This window comes from Lytechinus variegatus, chromosome 1, assembly GCF_018143015.1.
Source record: "Lytechinus variegatus isolate NC3 chromosome 1, Lvar_3.0, whole genome shotgun sequence".
Taxonomy (NCBI): Eukaryota; Metazoa; Echinodermata; class Echinoidea; order Temnopleuroida; family Toxopneustidae; genus Lytechinus; species Lytechinus variegatus.
In genome coordinates, this window is record NC_054740.1 from 39,012,727 (window position 1) to 39,037,971 (window position 25,245).

A 25,245-nucleotide genomic window follows, 5' to 3' on the forward strand; every position below is an offset into this window, starting at 1 on the left:
TGACAACATCTCTGTTTAGAACATGCCAAGCAGTTGACTTAAAAGGAGCACTGTCATCTTGATTTACATTTTGCTTTCTCATTTCAAAACACAAAAAGTTCGATATTTATTCACAATGTATTTTATATTTACATGTATATGTCTGCCTTTTATGTCTGTTTTTGTACATCATACATGTATGTATTGTACATATGTCTGATTTTTTTTTGTATGTCTGCTTTTTTCTCATGTTATGTGCCTGCTTTTTTGTATATCTGTTCAAAAAAATTAAATAAAATGTAGTATACTTGTATGCTGGTTTTGTTCTACACAGTGTTTGGTACAAGCACTTCTAACACGAGTCTGTTTGGTCAGTCATCGACCTCCTCCACGCCGTTTGGTCAGACGAGCACCCAGCAGCCCTCAGGGGGTCTCTTTGGAGGGACCACGGGGAGTGGACTCTTTGGGTCATCCCAGCAGCAGAATGGCACCACTATCAAATTTGCGGTAAGTAATAATAATAAATAAAGCAGTAAGTTAGAATAATGAATAAAGCAGTAAGTTATAATAATGAATTAATGATGTTTTATTACCCAGGGTAATCACTTCAGTTAGGAAACTGCTTCTCCAGTGGGCCTTGCATAACGTAGTAACAGGGCTCAAATTAATCGAGGGCGATGGCAATGGATGCCTCTTTGCTTGGCTGTTATGCCCTTGAAATGCTGGGGCATTCAAGGCCACTTTGCCCCAAGCTGAAAGTGCCCATTTAAAAATGGCCTTGCCCCTCTCACTTCTCATTAGGAGCCCAGGGGTGGTATTCTGAGGTCATTTTATCTTTAAAATATTTTATTTTATCTCTTAAAATGAAATTGGTATTCTGAGATGAGATTTTATCTCTCAGATAAAATTTTAGATTTTATCTTGCGTATAAATTTTATCTTGCGTATCTACAGATGATACGCAACAGAACAATGCCTGCGTACACATACCCATAGCGTATCTGGCCATGCAACGCAGATTATGTGCTTGCGCCCATGTTACTTTGAAGAAAAAAAAAAAAAAAATTAAAAGAGGGTAGAGGCTATTTTATCTCTGCGACGTTGATTTCACCAGTATTTCTAGGTGAATTAACCCCAAATGGTGACATGAAAATGACGAAAAGTTATATATTTATTGAGAATAACACCTTAACGTTGTTCCTGTACAATCAGAGAGTATTTCATAAGACTTTTCTTGACTAATATTGTCTTTGAAATGATGCTTGAAAAGATGCGATATAGACTTCGAAAAAAGATGAGAGTATTGTCCTTTTAGTTAAAAAGAAATCTCTGTAAAGACGCGCAAGCGTATAGTGCAAGCGTATTTGAAGTCAATAAATTGACGCAATCTCACCCCTTTGCCACACCTCCTGGCGGAATGGATTTTAATTGGTTGAGTGATATGAGAGAGCTATGAAAGCGCGTTTCTAATTGGATATTGATTAAAAAATAGGTGTGTCTTACAGAGATAAAATGAAGATAAAATGGTTCTCAGAATACCAATTCGGAGAGATTTTAAGGGTATTTTATATCACTGATTTTAACGGAGATAAAATATTTTATTTTATCTGAGATAAAATGGATCTCAGAATACCACCCCTGGTAATATGCTAATACTACCCATCTCCAGTATAAATGCTGGGTGTCGAGCAAGAAGGCAGAAGCTCACTTTTTTATAAGTCTTTCGTATAACTCAGATAGGGATTGAACCCACAACCTCTGTTCATGAGGTTGGCACTCTTCCACTGAACCACCATAATAGTGTCATTAATTTTTTTTTTTTGGTGCACCACCTGTCTTTTAATATTGTGAAGGATGATTCAAGATTTTCATCAGTGTTTATGAACATCTTCAATATTTGTTCTTGAGTTTGATACACAAGTTTGTGCGATTGTAAGAAAACCTGAAATTTTATGTTCATCCTTTCATATTTCCCCTTTCCTCTACCCGCAACAAAGGTTTCAATTTGGCAGAGAACCCCTGTTCTCATGGGGAGCATTTCACGAAACGCTTTGTCAGTGATTTCCAATGTCTGATATGCTCTTTATAGCCAATCAGGTGCGAGGATTTCCAGTAGCTTATAACTGTCAGCAGTGAAAATCACTTGATGAAATGCCCCCCCTGAATGTTAAACATTCACAATCCAACATCTGTCATCCGAGATGTAACCGACTCTCCTCCTGTTTGTCATCATGACGATGAGAACATTATAAAACTGACTCACGGCCTGATCTCAATACAGATATCAGATTATCACTAGCTACAGCCTGGGACTTCAATACAGCTGGGAATACAACAACCCCCTTCCAAATACTCCAATTTTTTTTTCTTAGTAATTCATAACGTTGGATGGAGAAGGAATAGGGGTAGTTTTCATGTTGGATTGTGTAGATTGATTTGCATGGATGTTTTGGGAACGACCGGTTCTGACATTTTAGGGATGGTTGCAAGAGTGTTATCCCGTTGAATATGGAATGATCATATTCCCATTGGCCGTGTTCTGAATCTCAGTTTTAATTTAGACTCTGGTGGGTGTTAAAGTTGCAAATTATTTCATGATGACTGGTGATCATTTCTTGTTCTAAATGATATATCTCTATCTGACTTACCATCTAAGAACATGTTCCAGTTGTGCGTAAATTCATGAGTAACATAACGAACAGCTTTATGAAACACCCACCTGGGTCCATTAACACAAAGGTTAGTGATTAATTGCGTGCTTGATTTTCACTATTTTGAAAAAAAAATGTTCTACAATAATCCCTAAAACTTTGTGTTGCGGGCCCCTGGTCTAATGTTATGATTTAATATGGATAGCCAGTTGTGAAATTTATCTCTAATTAGTACAGTTTCTGTTTGTCAACAATTTGGTGCTCGATGCATATATAACTAGTTTTGGAATAATGACTATTAAAAATAGTTTTCCTCATAATTAAAACACAGGAAAAGAAAAAAGAAAACTCTGTAACTTAGACGATGGGATACTTTTGGCATCCCATAATTAGAGCACAGCATTCAGACCATAGCTTGATTTAAACAGGGGAGCATTTCATGAAGGGACTTGTCAGACGTTTTATCCAACAAGTCCTGTTTTATCCGACAGTTACTATACATTGTAGTAACAGTGCTTCTCAACCAATCAGAATCCAGGAAAGTTGTCAGATCTGACAACTTGTCGGACAAAAAATAATGATGAAACACCCCCCAGGACTTCAGAGTATAGTCCATATGCACTACTGGGACCACTTGGTTCTAATATACATGTATGTACATTTGGTTTATTCACAAGTAGAATTATGGGCACATGCCTTTGATCTACCCTAGGGTGTGGAGAATGTCCAAACATTGATATTTACATTTTTTCTCTCTCTCTTTCTCTTTGAACTTTGCCTGCCACATTTAAATATCAGACAAAGTGATATGATAAATTTACTTGATGTTGTGCAAGCAACAGTTGCCATATCTGTCATGAGAAGTGAAATGATTCAATTATAGCACTTTTGCATCTAAGAACAAAGGGTACAGTGGGGTATATTAATGTACATTTTCATGCACTTCATGTGTGTTGATAGAGACGTATCCCAGCCATCGTTTGAAGATAAATATATGAAACGGAAGCAAGTGTAATTCTTACACAGTTTTGTTAGGTGATAGGGGCCGAAAAGGGAAAGGGTGAGGTGGAAAAAAAATTGGTAGGTGACAAAACGGAAAGATTGATCATGATTTAGGACAGGTGTGTGAGAGTTCAGCCTTTTTCAGCTTTTTTTTTAAATTTTAACTTATTTTAGCTTTCATCTGTTCAAAAGTATGGCAGCTTTTATCAACACTCTTCAGCCCCTTTTCAGCTCTTTATTTGTAATCACTCACACCCTTATTAGTAAGGTTAGCATATTCTTACCTGATATTATGTGTTCAATGTCTTTATACAATAAGGGAGGCTTCCATATACTGTACATGTTATGGCAGCTTCTATTCTTGCGCAGTCACATTCTGCCTAAGATATGAACAGCGATTAAAAAAAAAGCTGTTTTCATAATTTTTGTACCAGCTTCCTGGATGGGGTTCATATAGGAAGCCACAAAAATGACTGTATTCGACTCACCGTGCGGACACTGTAGGGGAAATGGGACTGCAGCATTAGCGAATGATGTAGACACAAATAGATTTCAGTAGTATAGAAAAGACAGTGAAGAAATACAGCATGCTATTCTTATTATGCATTTTTCAATTTCATGGATTTAAGATGTGTTAAAGCTGACATAGAGGAGTTTGGTTCATTACCTGGACAAATTGCAGTCTCTAAAAAAAAAAAAAATTGTCATTTTGGTGTATCTCATCACCTGACTTCCAGAAGATTCACACGTTCATCAATTCCCATGATAAAACTAAAAGAGGGTAGATCACTTCAGGCAATCCAGCAATTTGATTAACATTGGAGACATTCACGAAAGAAAACCCCTGATTAAATCTTGATCTGTTTGTCCTTTCTGTCATGTTAATTTGGATGTAGATGGAGATCTTTAATAAATCCTGCCCCCAAGCTGGGCTTTGTTTGCCTTGCCGAGAGGCTAGGAGATCACATTACGCACAGGAAATTAATTCAAAGTCATTACCAAGGTCGGTATGGTGTCTCCGAAGGGAAAATTCACATTGAACCCATTCCAGGAAATCACCTAATAGCGGCTGCTTCCTATAATTGATCAGACATCGAACAATCAACCCCTCCCCTCCCTTAACTACCAAAGCAGTTGAATCGGATTAATACCGACTTTGAATCCAAATGGATTATGTTCTGCAATTAAAAATAAAACAAGAATCGCCTGAAGTTGAATTAAAAGTCCTTATCCCTGAACAAAGTAGGCCTGTCTACTTTGGTAGATCATATTAAAGAGATCTCTTGATCTCACCAGTTGACTGCATGATCAGGCCAAAATGGCACTGATGTGGTCCCTTGCATAATTGACGAAAAAAAGACACTATTGAAGAAATTTGTGAGGTTTCATTGATTACAATGTACAGATAATTTTTGCATGAAATCAGAATGTTGCTCTTTAATGAAGATATCTTTTCACTATTTTAACTTGAGTCATGGTGGGGCTTGGAGCACCCCCTCCCCTGCATGGCAATTGTATTTTTTATTCATGATTTATTTATTATTTATTCATCTTTTTTTGGGGGGGGGTTCTTTTCACAACTTATGCTCAACAACATTGGACAAGCTTTATGAGCACAATAGAATTGGGATTTCTTGGAATCTGTTTTTTTTTGGGGGGGCTCCTTTGAGCATTTCAAGGGCAAGATTATCAAGCTCCATGTAATATTTCCCCTCTCCCTCAGTTATGGTTAAATCTGAATACGTTGGTTCCAATCGTAATAAATGAACACTATAGATGTACAAGAGTGATTGTGTGACTTTGTGTCATCTTGTACATGTATGTGATGTCATGTGTGAATAGTTCTACAACCAGAACTAAACTCTAACCATTTGGATCGATGTATTTTTTCTTACAGCCTACCACTGGTTCTGATACAATGGTAAAAAATGGTGCATCTACCAATGTTAACACCAAACACCAAGTCATCACCGCTATGAAAGAATACACCAATAAATCATTTGAGGTGAGTCCTACAGCAACATATTCATTTATTGATTTATGTCAGACACCAAATCAATTAACACCAAACACCAAGTCAACACCGCCATGAAAGAATACACCAATAAATCATTTGAGGTGAGTCCTATAGCAACACTTTCATTTATTGATTAATGTCAGACACCAAATCAATTAACACCAAGTCAACGCTGCCATGAAAGAATGCACCAATGAATCATACGAGGTGAGTCCTATGGCAAAGTAGACATCTTTTTAACACCAAACACCAAGTAATTACTGACATGAAAAATAATACAATAATTAATCATTTGAGGTGTGTCATATAATATGTCATAATAGCACTATTATCAAGTGTTTCTAGGTGTTTTATGTAGGAATCAACACAAAATCCTAATACAAATGAGTGAATATGTACATTTCATGTGATTACAAGAATAAGTCAAGTAGAGATATTAACAGAAATTCAGAACAATTACAAATCATTACAATAAATACTTAATAAATTAGGACAGGAAGAGAAAAGGAAAGTGTTAATTTATTTGACTAGCACCAATTCATTGAATGCAATGACAAAATATACCAGTCAATCATTTGAAGTGTGTCCGATAGCAAAGTATTCGTTGAATCTAATTGGTGAGATTTTTTTTCTCATTGTTTTTAATATTCTTGCAGGAATTGAGAGTTGAAGACTACCTGGCCAATCGGAAAGGTGGATCCTCTGGTGGCGGGTTGCTAGGGGCAACAGGAATGACCTCAACAGACAACAAGCCGAGTCTATTTGGGCAACCCGCTTCCACGGCAAGCAGCGCATTCAACTTTGGTCAAAGCAAGAGCACTTTTGGAGGCAGTAAGTATAATCTGCCAAGTAGTCTGTTACAATCAGAATGTGTTTTTGTCTCACCTACATAGTAGAGCAACCTAAGGTTAAGTTTTTGAAATGACATCTTAACTTAGAATGTATATGGACATTGGACATAAGGAACCAAATATTACTAAACATTTGCCTTGGTTTCAGGTCAATGACCAAGTTCAAAGGTCATTTAGGTTCAATTAATTTATACCATGTTGGGGAAATCAATATTGAAATTTTAAACCAAGGTAAAGTTTTTGAAATGTCATAACTTTGAAAGTATATGGACCTAGTTCATGATACTTACACATAAGAATGAAGTATTACTGAACATCCTGCCCAATTTTTAGTATTTTATTATCATATGAATGTTTTCTTTTGTGAATAATTATTCAATAGCTGTTTTTAAAGTCAGCACTGCTGCTATATCGAATTGTGTAATACAGGCGAGACTGTCAGAGTGTTCCACTTGTTTATGTTAGAAAAGAGGGTATCTTCTGATCATCTTAAAGGAAATTAAAAATTTGTGAGAGTTCTCACACAATAAGGCTCTCCTCAAAAATTTCTTTCGAAAATTCCTTCAGGAAATTATCTGAACACTACTTTGAATTTTAAAATATAATACTAGTTGATGCAGTTTAAAGGTATGAAGGCAATTTCTTTATTATACAGTTGGCTTCTTTTTTACCATTGGATATGAGTTGAGAATAGTCAAGGATATTTCATAAGATCAAGTGGAATCAAATTATTCAAGGTTAAGTTGATAAATGTCATAAAATGCAATGTTGACCAAAAGAACTGAGCTCTTTTGCGACAAAAGCAATTTATATTTTATGATTGTTTCCCTGCATAACTTGATGACCTAAAATAATAAATTCACCTTTTATTTTCAACATACTATAAAATTAAGGCTTTGTTAGGTAGCCAGAAATTTCGAGGTAACTTTTCTTGTTTGTTAAGCCTTAAAGTTTATTTTTTATTATATTCTTTCATGATTGCTGACATACAGTTTCTCTGAATTGTTTTTCATAACTAACAGCTCCCAGCTCCTTTGGCACTGGCACCAGCCTGTTTGGTGGCAACAACAACCAGCAACAGCAGCAACAACAACAACAGAGTGGCGGGCTGTTTGGAAGCAAGCCTCTCTTTGGCCAGACGTCAACCAGTACGGCTGGGAGTGGTCTCTTCGGACAGTCGTCAGGGACAAGCTTGTTTGGCCAGAACCCAACCCAACAAAAGGTAACTCACTCACAAAGCCCATTTTAAGCTTTGGTAATCATCCTACAGTAGTACTTTTTTTACCATTAAGAATCAATACTAGTTTATTTGAATGTTTGTACCCTAAAACAATTTGGTTATTGAGGTTATACGATAAACATTGTGTTCTTCTGGATGAATTTGTGATTTTACATTAAAATTTATTTTGATTGGGTTTTCGATCGCAATCAGATATCTGTAAATTCTTTCCCTTTTGATATTAAAGCACTTCTTGAGCATGGGATTGCTTGAAAATTTCAAGATTTTTTTTTTCTGTAGCTATCTGATATTGAATTACTAAATTTTTTAGATACATTCTCAAAGATTCCTTCAAAAAAATGTTAAGAGAGTGATGGCTAGATGTTTCTGAATTTTCACAAGAAATAAACAGCAGAAAAGAGATTCGACAGCCACTGTACTTTAGTGTAAGCTTGGAACGTTGGGTGATGCTGGAGTGTGATTCACGTATATGAGCCTTTACAAAAGCTATTGACGAGCTTTTATCTACCACGGCTGTGGTTTCCAGCTGTAGAGAACAGCATTTGCAGAAAGGTGTATCTGTCATTAGGACTTATTGGGAGTTAATCATCAATATTTGCACCTATTTGCAAGCTCTAGGTTCAGCTGAATTATGTTTTCCTGATTGTATCAATTGACAGAGTCTATTTGGTGGTACCTCACAGACCCCAGGCACCGGTCTATTTGGAAGCACCCCAGGCTCAACAGGTTCAACTGGCTTTGGTACGGGAGGATTCGGAACTGGTACCTTTGGACAGCAGACCCAGGTATGAAGTAATTGTAATGGTGCTGATGGTATTAGGATAGAGATAGAGGGAGTGGGGTGATGGGGGTGAGTTGTTGGCTGATGATAAAAATTATCAATTTTATCTAATTACCATTGCTCCAAACTCATCTTGGTTAAATATTCACATGGTTTAACTTTAGTCTAGTACACAGACAGTCTAATTTCCACTTTATCTTCTTTGCCTCGCCCACCAAAGGTGAAGGCGAGACCTAATGTAGGGATCCAAAAGTTGTCCGTCCGTCACAAACCTTATGACACATGACTCCACAACCGTAAGTCGCTTTTCAAACAAACTTTGATGGTAGATGGACTGGGGGACCTGCATGCTATGCTGCAGTCGGAGGTCACATGGTAAGGTCAAAGGTCATTTTCAGGTCAACGTTAAAGTTTATGTCAAAGGCTCTTATGACAAGTGTTATTCCATCCCAGTCATTTCACAGTGAAGTTTCGATACAATTATGTTGCGTGCCCTGGCAAATAACGATTTCTGGTTATTTTCATAAGTGGGCGAGACACAAACTTGCTTTTGCCTTGTTTTCATTACTTTGCACTTTGCAAGTGAAAATTTGGTATATAAACAGTTTGTCTAATCACATGGACTAAATAATAATAATAATAATGGACTACATAGATGTCAGATGAAATGGGAATAGCCTTCCTGGAAAAGTTAGACAAAATGGTACATGTGAATGGACTAAATGGCAATTAGACCAAATGGGTTTTAGACGAACTGGTGAATTAATTAAACCAAATGGATAGTTGACAAAGTGGGTGTAGACCTAGTGGCTATTTACCCTTTTCAAAAATCCTTATACCAACTTTCTCTTGTTACCAAATTTTTACCAGCAGGGTGGCCTATTCGGAAAGACGGCCCCGAACTTTGGAACTCCCGCCAGCCAGACGGGTCTGAGTCTTGGAACCAGTACAGGGACCGGAGGTCTGTTTGGAGCCACTAGCAAGCCAGGGCTAACCCTAGGAACCGGAACAGGTACAGGATTCGGTGAGTGGAAACATTCACTTTAAAATTTTCATTTCGTACTTAGTCACAGTTAAAGATAAATACCAGTTGTGGTAACAATCTCAAAATGAGTTCGAACAGAATCCAATGAAATTACCACCAAAGTGTTTCTATGTATGGATAAAAAATATGTGCCAAATAACTCTGTAGGAAAATGCTGTAATTACTGAGAAATTAGCAAACTAACCACGGAATTCCATCAGATGTCGGGTATTTTTTTGAAGCAATATTAATGCACTGTCCCACATATGCTTTTCTGTGTGAGTGATCATCAGAATTATCAATTTTTAGCTAAGATTTCATGATTTTACAAAGATAAGTTGACATTAATGTACCAGATCTAGATGTATGATAATGTTTTGACAATTAGCCTTGATTTTAAAGACTTTTTCAAGAAATAATTGTTTGTTGCAACTATCGTCTTGACAGCTTGTTGTTGAGACCCCAGTTTTCTGTTTACCAAAAATACATATTCGGTGTTATTCTGTGCTATAAACATTGCGTTGGGATTCTTCAGGTTTTGTTTAGTTCCTCAGGGACATTTACATTGTAAAAAGTAAATATCTTGGAAAAACACAAATTTCAATGCAGATAAAGCTTGACAAAAACGTGTTGAACACTGTTCAGGGCCCCGTTGTACAAAGAGCTGAGATTGATCGGATTAATCTCAACTATAGGCGTGGTCACTCCGCCCGAGCGTTGTTGGAGCGGTTGTTGAGCGGAAGGGAAAGAGAGTCGAATTTCGCTCACAAAATTGGGGGAAAAAATCGAAAACAAAATAAAAACAATCGAAATTGAAAATGGTGAATGGTAGCGAGCGGTGATGATTATTTTTCTCTCCGCTCCATCAACGCTCGGGCGGTGTGACCAGGCCTTATGGAAAGCCAGCATCGCCCACATCTAAAATGCATGTTTGTTGAAAATGTTTTCTAATTATGATGGATATTACATAAATTCATTGCTTTCTTGACAATTTGGTGTGTTCATCTTTGTTTACGAAGGACATTTTGCAAATTTAATGTAGAAGATTTTTTGACACTGATGGATTTCCATAGAGTTATGATTGATTGGTTCAATGATAAGTCTTTGTAAAACATGGGGGGGGTACATATGCTGTTTTGTTTATTGGATTTTTCTTAGAATTTCAAGATTTTTTAGTTTTTTTGGGGGGATTCATTCTTTGTTCCTTCTGAATTCTGTGAATTTTTCTTCAGTATTCACTATCGCAGAAAACTAGGAATTCTTAGCTTGCTCTTCACACTATACCTTTGAATATTCATAAGCATTCCAAACTTCAGTAGAACACACTATATCTCATGACACATAACATTTTGTAAGGTACAACAGGTTTCGGAAGCGGTGCCGGTACTGGGTCCAGTCTGTTCGGAGGTAGCAAGGGGACTACAGGCTTTGGTACAGGGGGATTGTCTGGCGGTACCTTTGGTACAGGCAACCTAGGTTCAACCTTTGGTGGGGGCACTTCCGGTTCTCTCTTTGGAGGTAACAAGCCAGCGGGACTTGGGACAACATTTGGAACCACAGGTAATTCCTTTGGGCCTGCTAGGATCCGATGACAGGGGTAATAATTTACCTGTAAAGCCCTTAGCAGAACTGCCAAATAGTACTTATTTTCAGTATTTATTACTGAAAGTAAGAAGAATACTGAAGTTTAATGTTAAATACTGATTTCTGTTTCAATGTTATTTGTTCTGCACTGTATATGTATTCCTTTAAAAATACTGATTTTTCTCACCAATCTACATATTTTCAGCTTATAAAATACTGAAATGTTCTTGTTCATGTTGATAGCTCTACCTTAGAGATGTCGTTCTGGTGTAAAAGCGGTATGTTATTACTACTATTATTATGATATTTTATTGATATGATTTCTCAGGTACATTTGGCAGTGGTCTGGGAGGCACTACTGGTTTGACTGGTGGAGGAATCGGAGCTGCTCAAGGTGTAGGAGGGTAAGTACAAGGCAGTCGTAGATTCACTGTAGGATTCATCAAGAGGGGGAGTAGGGCACTTGATGATGATGACAAGGAGGATGATGATGATGGTGGTGGTGGTGGTTATAAAGATGAGGATGTGGTAATGATGATGATTATGGTGATGATGATGATGATGATGATGATTATGGTAATGATGATGATTATGGTGGTGATGATGATGATAATGGTGATGATGATGATTATGGTGATGATGATGATTATGGTGGTGATGATGATGATGATGATGATGATTATGGTGATGATGATGATTATGGTAATGATGATGATTATGGTGATGATGATGATTATGGTGATGATTATGGTGGTGATGATGATTATGGTGATGATGATGATTATGGTGATGATGATGATTATGGTGATGATGATGATTATGGTGATGATGATGATTATGGTGATGATGATGATTATGGTGATGATGATGATTATGGTGATGATGATGATTATGGTGGTGATGATGATGATGATGATGACAATGACGATGATGATGATTGTGGTGGTTATGATAATGAGGATGAAGGTTGTGGTGGTGGTGATGATGGTAATGATGATGGTGAAAATAGTGGTGATGGTGGTGATGAAAGTGATAGTGGCAGTGGAGATGGTGATTGTACCTAGGTGATGGAGATGATGGTGTTGAGAGCCATGTATATATTAGACCTGGGGAGCGTTTCATGAAAGGACTTGTCAGACATTTTATCCGACAAGTCCCATTTTATCCGACAGTTACCATAGTAACAGTGCTTCTCAGCCAATCAAAGTCCAGAAAAGTTGTCAGATCTGACAACTTGTCGGACAAAAATGTTGATGAAACACCCCCCTGATGAAATGTTCTGTTTTTATTTTCAGTCAACAAGCCAATGTCGATATGAACACTCAAGTCCAACAGCAGTTGATGACTCTCTTCAACTCACCTTACGGGGACAACCCTCTCTTCAAGAACATACTTGTGGTAAGTCAGCAAAATAGCTCTCACTTAGCAGTCTCACGTAGAAAGAATTTGTAAGATTTTTTTTCCGAATAGTCAACAGGTTAAGAGAAAGTGTTGCTTTGAGAAAGAAAACCCCAACAGTGAGCCAAGAAATTTAAAATGTTTAGAGATGATTCCTTGTATTAGCAGTTAATGTTCTTGGAAGTGTTGTTTCTTTTGTTTGATTTTTTTGTTTTTGTTTACTTATTTAGAAGTTTTTGTCTTGCCTGAACAAAGTTCGGCAGAGACTTAGTAATCATGTTAGTCTAATCTAAATGGTAAAGTTTTTGTTCAACTTGCTCTCATTTCTTTATTTTTTACATCAATTATGTTTATAATTGGTATATATGATCCTTGGGCAATGCCACATGTAACCTAATGAGAATGATGGGGTAAAATGTCATGATAAAAGGTCATGTTCATCCTTTTTAGAAGTTTTTCTTCAACTTCCTCTCATTTCTTTATTTCTGCATCAATTTTGATCACACTTAGCTAAAATTATCCAAGGGTAATACCACATGTGTGTTGAGGAAGATGGGGTCAATGGTCATCTAGGGGTAAAAAAATTGAGTTTTTGTTCAAATTGCTCTCATTTCTTAATTTCTGCATCAGTAATGGTAATGCCACATATGTGTTCTTGAGGATGATAAAGTCAAACGTTATCTAGGAGTCATATTGCATATTTTATTGATCTTGAATTCAGGCAAGACTCGTGGTTTGTGAACCACCTTGTTTGCTGAACTTTTTTTTTGCAGTACCTTAATCAGTGGCAGTACTTTGTTCATTCTTTTATCTTTGTAGGATTCTGATAAGAAGAAAGACGCTCTTCCTGGAAGTTCCTCTCAGAAGTCACTGAGCTCTCCATCACATTATAAGGTAACTATAAAAATAATGAATAAATGATGAAAATAATACATGTGTCTAGCATATATGAGGTGCCCATTATCTAGTTGCCTATTTAATGGTGCACTGCACTATGTATTACTGGGCTCTTGCTCTAGCTGTGAAAGGTGCTTGGTGCATTCAAGGAATTAATCCTGCAGGGTACTAATGTACCTCACCTGGGTTGAGTGTAGCACAATGGGGATCACTTACTTGCTGAAGGATATTGCGCCATGGTTGGGATTGGAACCCACGTCCCTCTGTTTCAAAATCAGAAGACTTATCCACTCCACCACATGCTCCAAACAGATAATCCTTGAGAAATTCATGCAGTTTCATTTCTAAATCTACAGTATACATGTATGTCTTCCCAGAATATTTTTCAGTGTAAACTAATGACAGTATTTAGCCCTCACATACACATAATACCATACAAATTGTCTCTGTGCATGTGGAAAGATCCATTTTCAATGAATAGCTTGTACATGTCTTTAACTCTGATTTTAATACATCAAAATCTTTGATTCTCATAGATGCAGATTGTACGTGTATGTATAAGGACCTGTCTTTAAAGAACACATTTACGTTCCTATTTGTGGTCACTATAGACAGGTTTCACTGCACTGGTGATTAAAGTGCTATTTGAATTCAATCTTGCAGGTGTCAGCGAGACCAGGAGCCAAGCTACGACCGAAGCTGCTACAGAGAGGCGGAGGAAAGGTAGGCAATTTGTGCATTTCTCAGTATATGCGTTACCAATGTTCATCATTTTTTAGGGTCATGAGGTCAAAGGTCACAGAGGTCATTCCATACAAGGAAATATATTGTTCTCAATGATGAGAGAATAACCGTTTGAGGTATCAACTTCAAAATTAATTCATGTGTGAATTTGGCTTGTGGGAAAACAAAAAATTGAATCGAGTTATGATGAGCTTGTGGGTCAACCAATTTCTTCATAAGACATGGGCCTAAAGTAAGTATTGAACAATTCAAGAAATGTCTAACATGGACAATGAATACCAAGCACAGGAAAGAATAAGGATTAATCAGTTGAACTATGTTTCTCTGTTATGGTAACTCTTGTAGGAACTCGGCAGGACAGATCTTTGCTGGTATATAACCAGTTACATAGGAAACATTTTACGTCCAAGTTAATCAAGCATAGTGGCTGACCTTCTAGACGACAGAAATTACTCTCGGGTCTTTTTATCAAAATGGAGACAATGGCAGAGCGAGGATTTGAACTCACAACCTTGCTATCGTGAGTCCAATGATCTAACTATTGGTTAGAGACATCAGTGCTCTAACCACTAGACCACTCTGCGTGAGATCCCAAGGAAACAGAAGTGTTTAAATGGGGTTTGTGGCCACTTTGAAAGAGAAACACTGATCATGTTGACTACCCTGTGGTCAGCAAATCTCTCACATACAACAAGTTAAGTAGGTATTGTACGATAATGATAATTTACACTGTTTTTTTTTCTTTTCAGTCTAAACTCTTTGATGGATTAGAGGAAGAAGACAATACTCTCAACTCTGAAACGTTTGTTACCAGACGAAGCATCAAGAAGCTTGTCATAAAAAACAAAGGAAGTCAGGATGTAAGCCAATATGACATATTTTTTTCCTAATGAAATTTCTTATCAGTGAGGCCCCTATTTGTGCACATACCATAAAAAGGATTTCTACTTTGAAAAAATATATTTGAAAAACAATCTTGGGTTATTGTGCTGTCCAAATCACTCTCAAACAAAGTTATTGTTTAAATTAAAACATAAGTGTGGGGCGATATTGGTTTGTTGTTTTCAAACTGAAGGCAAGTTAGGTAGATTCTGTTCTACAGCCTCATGTCCTGTTCTTGTAGTCTCCAACCTGATGACACTTATTGTTTCCTATAATGTATCAGGACTCTAGGAAAAGTAGAAATGATAGCTACGTTTAGCGTGCCTCGCCCCTACCAGTCTACCCATGGGGCATTCCAGACCCCTACCCCTCCCATCCCTCTCCCCTTATCTCTCCCATCCTCCACTACAAATTAATAACACTGTTTGCTTCCCACAATGCTTCAGGACTCTAGGAATGAGAGTTATCATGGTTCTAGGAGTTCAGTCAAACCTGATGAGCTTGCCTCACCCCTTCCAGTCTACCCAAGAGATCAGTCTAATGCATCGGTTCGTCTTACACCCGACAAAGAGTGAGTGTACCTCTTTTCATTTCCATTACCCTTTAATGTTAAGTTTCAAATAGTATGGCACCAAAATATTGACAAGACCTTGTCGTGCCTTATACACCAGCTCGTAGTTGTAGATCATCATTTCAGCAGCTTCTTAACCCTTTGAACCCTGAATTATAAGGGGCGGCGGTGACCCATACCCTGAATTATTTGCACTTATCGACCACATTCAACTCCCATGATTCAAGACCCAACGGCATCTCCCCCCCCGCTAGTACCCGGACCAAGCCGGCTGAAGTTGTTTACCTTCTCGTAGACCTAGTCTACAAACAGAAATATCAACTTTCGTGTCTGTTTTGGGCTCAAAATCACTGTTTTCACCAAAGTCAAATATACCAATTGCTTCCCCATAGTAAGCATGTGACTCGCCGCGTATTACACCGTGTATTACCGCACATACTACACAAGCAACCACAAAAAAGTGGCATATTTTGACCATTTTTATGCTAAATCCTTCCAAAATCATGCCAACCTTGACTGAAATTATCGACTAAATATTCCTTCCCGTACTAGAAGGATGACGTCATTTTTAAAAGATCACCTGACATGTTTTTGAAGTCACATGGCTGTAATTCCGGCCTATCGGGTATATGCGCATTAACTGGTTGGCCGGAATTGGTAGTCCGGAATACCGGCCTATGGGGTTCAAAGGGTAAAGACTCCCAAACCACATGTAGCCTGTGGCGAACAAGCTTTCTCTGCCGCAGCACCTTCCCTTTGGGATAGTTGCTATTGAATTCAAGAATTATATCATCACTGGAGACTTTCAAATCTAAACTGAAGTCTTTCCTTTTCTTACAGTATTATTGGCACTTTGATACTTATCCAAATTCTCTCATTCTTTCTTTTTCTTATACGCCTCGGAATATAATATTTGTAGATAGATGGCGCCATATAAATGCCTATTACATGTATTATTATTATTATATTTCTTTGTACTCTCTCTGTTGTAGATTGGATACTGATGGCTAATTGCAATGAGTTTCCTTAATGAATTTGACTCGGGAAAGCATTTTGTGTGAGGAACCTGTTTTCAGGTTGACAGTGATAAATCAAGTCTATTGTCTTGAATAAATGGTTTTATAGAATTTGAGAATTCATTAGGATGGTGGAATTAAAGGTTATATGTAAAAGAACTTATGAGATTTGCACTGCGCAGATTATTATCAAATTTGCAACTGTTTCAAATAGTCATGATTTGAGCAGTTCGTGAAGAAAAATGAAAATGAGAGTTGCATGCCTCTAAACTTTGATTATTTTACATTCCCCCCATTTTTTTTTACAGCGATGAGGAACCAAATACTTCAGACATTCCCCTCTTCAACAAACCTAAGGTCTTAGAAGATACAACTGCCATGGAAAGGTTAGAAATTCATTCATTCTTTTTTTCCACCTTTGTATGAAATTGGGAGGTTCATGTAACACATATCAAATAGAGATGAGGTTCACTGTTGTGAGTAGTTATTTAGTCACAGGTGGACTTTTTTAAAAGATTCCAACTTTAGGGCTCGAATTCACAAGGTGGTTTTTACTGTGTATGTTAAAAAAATGTCCAGTGCTGATGCATGCTTTTGTCACAGTGCGCCAAATTGACACCTGTTGCCATGGTTATCCACGCTATTTTATTCATGAGTCCACTGTTTTGAATTAAAGTATCCACTCTTTAAACAGTGGACTCATGAATAAAATAGTGTACATGTACTTAACCATCATGGCAACAGGCGTCAATTTGGCGCACGGTGACAGAAGCGTGCGTCAGCATTGGACATTTTTTAATAAGCATTATTTGTGAATTTGGGCTTTAAAGTCTGTAAATTTTAATTGACAAAGTAGTATTGCTATCTCAAGGGCTCACCAGGATGGTATTCAGAGTATTCTTGGAAATACATAAGTTTGGTTGTCATGGTTTCATATTCAATGCAAATCAACAAAAGACTCAACCACATGGAGAGCAAAGATAGAAATCACTCATCTTATTACATTTTACTACAGTGAAACCTGTCTATAGTGACTACCTATAAAAGGAAAACACAAAATGTAGCCTTCATACACAGGTTCTTATACACACAATCTTCCTCTGTGGGAATCATTTTTTTTTTGGTCACTACAGTCAGGTGGCAGCTATTGAGTTGTGGCCACTAACACAGGTTTTTAGAGGTGTTGTGGTTCAGTGGATAAGTCTCCAGACTTTGAACCACAAGGTCTTGGGTTTGAATCCCACCGCAGAACTCGCTTCTTTATCTTCATTTGCCACTCGACCCAGGTGTAGTAAATTGGCCTGGTAGGAAGGAGTTCTGTTTCTGTTTATTGTTTCTGTTTATAGCACATGTAACTCCTGTAGGAACTCGGCTGGACAGCATTTTGCTGGTAAACGCCAAGCTGGTATATTACCCAGGAAACATTTTACGTCTATGTTAATCAGTCATAGTGGCTGATGTTATAGATGACAGATATCACTCTCGGGCCTTTTTATCAAAGTGGAGACAATGGCAGAGTTGGGATTCAAACTCACAACCTTGCAATTATAAGTCCAATGCTCTAACCACTGGACCACACGACACGTAGTTTCTTGAATGCTCGAGCGTCCAATTAGGATAGCCGTGCTAAAGCCGGGGTAATAGTTTGCAGTGCTTAGAAGCAATTGTAATAAGCGCTATATAAAAGTTGCATAGTATTATTATTACTTTTGACTGTAATACGTTTTGTTTATCCCATAGTCCTGGCAACAAGCATGAGGACCCTGACTGCACGATCCATGCTATGAACGCACAGCCAAAGAGACAGCAGAGGAAACCCAGTGGCTCCGGTGCTGCTCCACCTCCACCGGTCAGCTCCCTCTCTCCGGGCGGATCCCCTCCAGCATCCACCAAGGAGCCTCTCAATGTCAGCAGGGGAAGCCAGGGTGATGTGTCTCTAGAGGTCTCAGGTGAGTGTCATTTCATGTCATTATTTTATATCATTCAGTATGTGTATTAGGTCTGAGGTCGTATCATACCAGTTGGTTCTCCAGTACCTAACTAATTCTGCTAGTCATCAATGTATGGACAGTGGTTTTCTGCTTATAAGGTAAATCAAAATGGAATCCGTTTTGGTTATTTGCATGTGAAAATTCATTAAAGTTACCTTTGCAAGATGGAATTCATGTTTTTTAATGTGAACTTTCTTTGAAAAAACTGAATTTATATTGTAGATCAAGTTTGAAATTGAATTACAGGTTTTCAGAAATGTAAGACCAGTCTTTGAAGCTGAAAATCACTGTCCCTATCTGCACAATATCCTCCACAAGGATAGACCATTGAAATAAATAAAATACACAACACTGACAATTAACCATTTTGAGAATTAAAATTTCTTAAATTTTGGATGATATCATCAGTCAAGTGGGATGATACGGCATGATGTTTAGATTTACTTCAGATGTTACAATATGAAATGTACAAAGATTAGAAAACCTCAAGAAGCTTACGCTTGTCGAGCAAGGGGCTCCATTACAGAGAACAACAACATTAAGATAATTACATCGAACATAGACACATGAGACACGTACAGTCAATCAAATGAAATGGATGCATTGATACTTCAAGTTTTGAAGATAAGCCTCAGGGCCATTAGTTAGATATCTATGATTGGTAAAATACTCTCTGATATTGTGCAGACCAAAAAATATTCAATCTTAATGCCACACTAAATGGCCCTATAAAGATAATAGTACTCTGTGCACTATATTATGATTCCCTCCCTTCACTGAAATAATCTTTGTCATCACAGGTGAAGATGAGATATTGGATCAAGAGAACCAACCCCCGCCCCACCCCGCCAAGGTGGTCCTACGTCGCACGGGTTACTATACCATCCCCACCCTCAGAGAATTGGCAGACCTCACCGATGATGACGGGAATTGCTTTGTGGATGATTTCACTGTTGGAAGAGAGAGATACGGTAGTGTCTTCTTCCCTGGGATGACCAACGTTAAAGGCCTCAATCTAGATGACATTGGTAAGTTCATGAAGTCGATACTTTCATTGAGAAATATTTCGATTACTTGCGATGTATTTCAATTTTTTCGGGGTCCATAAACTTCGTCTGATAACACTTAATTTATGTGATGTTATGAACTTTTTTGTGAATCAAACTTCATTTGACAAATTGCGCTGGAGTAAGTCGACAAAGTGGAAATGGATACCATCTGGGCATTAGACTGAATGACAGTTAACACAATTGAGTATGAGTGATGATTGAGCCTAGTGGCATTTAGATCTAGTTGATTGAGACCTGATGGGTTTAGCCATGATGGTAGACTATCTGAGAATCGGTCAATCCGCTTGCGGACAACATACGCAATCTGGGGGAGAGTTACTTTGCTCTTCGCGACCGATATTGACTCCATGTTAAGCGGAGACCAAATAAAGGGGTGGCATAGAGGTGACCTTTTACCTGGAGTGGGTAATGTGACACAAGAATTTGTGTATTGATAATTAGGTAATCCAGTCAATTTATTCTATTTTTGATTTAAATTTGAAGAATCTTACCTAATTTTTTTATTTCATATGAAGAAGTTGTATAATGTTCTCATATCATCATGGCTTATGTAGTTCATGAAGTAATAATAATAATAGATTGTCCAGGGAAGCTGCTTGTTCTGAAAACTGTTCTCCCTGTGGGCCGTGAAGTGAAATAAGAATGCAAAAAAAAAATGTGGGTTGGGTGTACAAAATGGTTTATGAAATTGCCTTCATGCTTTGAAATATATTCTCCTTCGTGCAGTTCACTTCAGACGGAAGGAGATCACGATCTACCCAGACGACACATGTAAGCCTAATGTTGGTACAGGACTCAACAAGAAAGCAGAGGTGACCCTAGACCAGACCTGGCCCATTGACAAGTCAACGAGACAACCGATCAAGGTATGGGGAATTCATCGATGGAAAAGGAGGGGAGCGGGATGCATACTTCAAAGTCTATTTAACTACGTTTGATTTGATGAGGAACATATTGACCCAATTTTCATTTGTTTATATATAAAATGATTTTTTCAACTGATTGCTTTGACCACTAATTGGTTGACCAATGTACACTCAGTCCTGGATCCTGTCTTACAAGAGTTGCGATTGATCCGATTAACAACAACTATGGACGGCCAGCAACGTCAATATCTAAAATGCAAATTTGTTCAAAATATTTTATAGATATGTATATTCATACATTCATCATTGTCTTGAAGATTCAGTGTGATGTTCCTTGTGTACTAAGGAGATCAAGATAATTTCCTGGATGGATTTCCGAACAGTTGAGATTGATTAGATCAATCGTAACTCTTTGTGAGACGGGGGCCCTGACAATTTAGGGTACGATCAATTGTTGAGCTTTGTGGTACGGGGCCATACTTTGCATAACTTAACTTAGAGATGTTGTTTCACTTGATGACTTATTTTTTCCAGGATCCTGAAAGGTTGGTTTCCCTGGAATACGAGGAAAGGCTGGAGAGAGCAACGGCCAAGCTTGGAGCAAAGTTCATCGAATACCGTCCTGAGACAGGATCGTGGGTGTTCCAGGTCCAGCATTTTTCAAAGTATGGTCTAACTGATAGCGACGAAGAGGACGGAGGACAGGCCCAGCAGCAGCAAGGGCAAAAGGGGGTTAAAAAGGTATTGTATACTTAAAACCTCAAGGCTAATCTTTCCAGTTTTCTGCTGTATGGGAAATAGAAGATTTTAGTTTATAAAGGATGCACACGAAATTTAAAGAATTCAAAGAATTTCATGGACAGATGATGATGGTGCAATTATGCTGGTGATGATGATGGTGCTGGTAATGAGTATGATGATAGTGATGATGACAGCAGTGAGTATGATGATGGTGACTGTGATGATTATGATGATGATGATTCTGATGATGACGACGATGCTGATGATGCTGGTGATGATAATGATGATGATGATGATGATGATTAGGAAGAGGAGGAAGATAATGACGATGATCATGATCAACATTGTCACTACTAAAACCCAATATTGTCCACTTCACACACAGGTTGATAAAGCCCCTGCCAAGGAACCAACCAAGCCTCCCCCAGCCAAGCAGAAGGATGAGAAACAAAAATCCAGCAGCACCAGAGCACCCCTACAAGAGAATGGAAGCATCCAATACCTACCTGAAGAACCAATGAGAGAAGAGCTTGAGCTTGCTATGGACACAGTATCTGACCGGTCTGTCCCAAGAAGCAGAGGTCTCGGGGGTCAGATGATCCAAGACCAATACATGGCCGGAGAAGGTAGGTTTTTAGACCCATTGCAGTTGCTTGGTACTAATTTTGAAATAGTAAAACTACTTTTTAGAAATGGAAACCACTTTTTATCGAATATTGCCATTTTCATGCATTACAAAGGATGTAATGACTGCCAGAATCTTTGTCATACTACATGTAATTGAGGCATTGGTTCTTAATCAACAACGTAAGATGTGATGTGAATACCAAGAGGACATTTCTAGCTTTGATTATCAGTTCATGCAAATATCTTTTTTAAGAGATTTTGATAAAAGATTTATGGCTCTTTGTTCCAGCGGGTGACTTTGACACCTATATGCCGTGTGATGATACTGATCAGCATCCTGGACCCGATGAGGTCATGGAGGGAGGTCAAAGGTCGTTAGACGTCTCCCACCGTCTGGCTGAAGCCATCGGAGTGAGCTCTCACCGGATGCAAGTCATGAAGGCATCTTTCTTTGCCGAGGAGGAGGAAGAACCGTTTGCGCATTCTGGATCCTTCGCCAAAGCCCCAGGGAGGGATGGAGAAAGGAGGATACCAAGGCCATCACGAGAGCCCTTGTTTGAGCGAGAGCAGGCAGGAGATATGTGGCAAGCCAGCATGATGGGAAGTCCGGCCAAGTTTCTCGCTGGGATGTCATCCCCACTGTTGCAAGGTAGAGTGGCAAGCCCTATCCCTCGCTTCCTGAGAGAGTCTATGGACACCAGAGATCAAGTTCCTATCATGCCAGCTGGGATGAGTCCTCAAGAGAAGATCCCAAAGATCGTCGGTGCACGCCCCCACCTCAGCATGGCTCCACTGGAAGATTCTGTGGTCTTTGAGCGCCATGATCACTTAGCTGATTCAGGACTTATGATGGGTCGCTCTTTTAGGGTTGGATGGGGACCGAACTGGACGCTTGTCCATTCTGGGAAAGCTGTTGGTGTCCAGGGGTTCAGACCCAAGATCAAAGAAGAGCCCATGCCTTTCACGCTGCTGACATCCAAGTCTATGGTCAAACCAGCAACGGAAAGTTCCCCTTTCAAAGTGACTCTTGAGAAAGTGAACATTGCACCCATGTTTGGAAAGCCTGGTCATACGTCAAGAATGTATGAAAGATCCCTAGAGGTAGAATTAGACCACAGTATGTGTTCCACAGCGCAGCCATGCCCTGCATTCGCACCTCAATCTGGTATCGATGCCCTACACAGGTATGCCAAAGAATCTGTTACAGATAAGAAGGAAGGTACAGGGTATGATCCAGAACTCTTAGAACACACACGGTTAGTGTGGGCTCTCATGGTTGCCCTGTGGGGTCAACTACCAGAAGAAGAAGGTAAAGGTCCACTGGATCCCACAAGCTACCCATATCGCAAGGCTAGGAGAAAAGCCATGTCACAGTGGCTCTCAGACTCCTGCAGAAAGCACATTGACGATGAGGTCCAGGACTCCAAGTTCCGGCATCTAGGTCACGTGGAGGCCATCTTTGCGCTCCTTACCGGCAGGCAGATCAACGAAGCGTGTCTCAAGGCGCAGGAATCCGGCGACCACAGACTAGCGCTCCTCCTTGCCCAGGCTGGTGCCACCCACGAAGCCCGCCACCTGGTGGGGACACAACTCATCCACTGGGAGCAATTGCGAGCTGACCAGTTCATCGCCGATGAGTACCTGAAGGTTTATTCATTACTTGCTGGTCAGTTGGTATGGCAGTCTTCGAGAGGAGCGGTCAATGTCTGCGAGGATCTGGACTGGAAGAGAGCCTTGGCTGTTCACCTCTGGTATCATAACTACCAGGAGGCTTCTATTGCTGATGGCTTGCAGGCATTTGAGGACGGCTTCACTGGTGAGTAGAAGGGATTAAGCTTCAGGGTCTGTCAAGAGTGAAAAACATCATTTGCGATAATTTTTCTGCTTGAGTTCCAAAGCTATCAACTAATACTGTTTTTCAGTACTTTGCACTGAAATGGACAAGAACACTGATAGTTTCATGCAAAATTTTAGTTTTTATGTGGTGTTCTGTGGAATTTCTTTGGAAGTAACAATTTCCTCATCAAAATATTGATTTTCAGCTTTAAAATACTTTAAATGTTTTCACTCAGGTTGGCAGCTCTGAAGTTTTCTTATTTGTGAGAGCTGAGATTCCTACTTGACTGCGCAACAAATTATTACAATCTATAAACAATTATTAGTTTTTTAGCTCATTGCCCACTGGAACCAGATGATCCATGCACAAAATCTGTGCATATATAACATATTTTTTTTCTTCTATTGAATTGTATACCTTGTGCATTGAATTTTTCTAATATCCCCCCTTCAAGTGATTGTTTAAAATACTCTAACATCTTTCTGATCGTAGGCAAATCGGCACTTGGTGACTACTGCCTCCCTCCCCGCCCACCATACATGGAAAGCAATCCCGGTTTCTACAAGGAAGACCTGAGTGCCTTGGAATCGATGGACGATGGGGACGGTCTGATGCCTAGTCGAGATAGGTTCCCCGTCTGGGATATGTGTTATCATTTGCTGAAGCTCTACTGCGACAAGACGCATCGAATGCACAACGTCCTAGCTCCCACAGCTCATTCGCCATACCAATTGGACTATAGACTCAGGTAGGTTCTATTGTCTGCTATAAAATGGTGATATAGATCCTAATACATGTGAAGACAAAATACTAACTCCATCAATAATGTAGAAATCTAATGATGAACATCAATATGGAATAGTTTAAGTTGAAGAAAGGAATCATGCGAATGTCAATGAGAGTGAAAGTGTGCTCAAGAAAGTAATACCCTGAAATTTAGTGAAATAAGGTAATGATGAATATAATAATTGTTTGTTTTCTTATATAGCTGGCACGTCTTGCAAGTCCTGCATGCCTTAGGTTACACCCACCTCTCTCCCCATCGCCAAGCACACCTAACCGTCAGCTACGCCTCGCAGCTTGAATCCATCGGCCTCTGGCATTGGGCGGCCTTTGTCCTCCTCCACATCCCCAATGACATAGCCCGAGAGGACCTCGTCCGGTCACTCCTAGAGCGTCACATCACCCTCGAGCTGACTGGTAACCAGCTGACCGTCCAAGAGAGCTTTCTGGTCGAGCGTCTTCATGTACCCGTGGAGTGGATCCATGATGCCAAGGCGTTGAGGGCACTCTACGAAGGTCGGGAGAGAGAGGAAGCCTGGCATCTCCTGAAGGCTGGAAGGTGGAATGACTGTCATATGGTGTTGATCAAGAAGATAGCTGCTAATGCCATCATCAATGGTTAGTACCTAATATCATGCTGATATCATTTCTGTTTTTTCTTATAATATAGTGATTTGATAAGTGCATAGAGAGT

At 39.0% G+C, this 25,245-nt stretch overlaps 1 protein-coding gene across 8 annotated transcripts in view; it reads left to right on the plus strand.

Moving 5' to 3' along the window:
* The window catches only part of LOC121413603 (nuclear pore complex protein Nup98-Nup96-like), a 49,872-nt gene that overhangs the window by 18,543 nt on the left and 6,084 nt on the right, over positions 1 to 25,245 (plus strand). For 2 of the 8 annotated variants that reach the window (XM_041606492.1, XM_041606500.1), the window contains exons 5-26: positions 314 to 486; positions 5,529 to 5,636; positions 6,305 to 6,479; positions 7,522 to 7,721; positions 8,399 to 8,524; positions 9,391 to 9,544; positions 10,901 to 11,104; positions 11,457 to 11,532; positions 12,424 to 12,526; positions 13,346 to 13,420; positions 14,087 to 14,146; positions 14,917 to 15,027; positions 15,496 to 15,620; positions 16,945 to 17,022; positions 18,377 to 18,585; positions 19,428 to 19,655; positions 20,424 to 20,563; positions 21,098 to 21,304; positions 21,690 to 21,930; positions 22,221 to 23,747; positions 24,261 to 24,516; positions 24,757 to 25,169. In XM_041606492.1, coding sequence (XP_041462426.1) covers positions 314 to 486; positions 5,529 to 5,636; positions 6,305 to 6,479; positions 7,522 to 7,721; positions 8,399 to 8,524; positions 9,391 to 9,544; positions 10,901 to 11,104; positions 11,457 to 11,532; positions 12,424 to 12,526; positions 13,346 to 13,420; positions 14,087 to 14,146; positions 14,917 to 15,027; positions 15,496 to 15,620; positions 16,945 to 17,022; positions 18,377 to 18,585; positions 19,428 to 19,655; positions 20,424 to 20,563; positions 21,098 to 21,304; positions 21,690 to 21,930; positions 22,221 to 23,747; positions 24,261 to 24,516; positions 24,757 to 25,169 — 4,989 coding nt within the window. The other 6 variants (XM_041606517.1, XM_041606526.1, XM_041606534.1 and 3 more) reach the window with 6 other exon arrangements.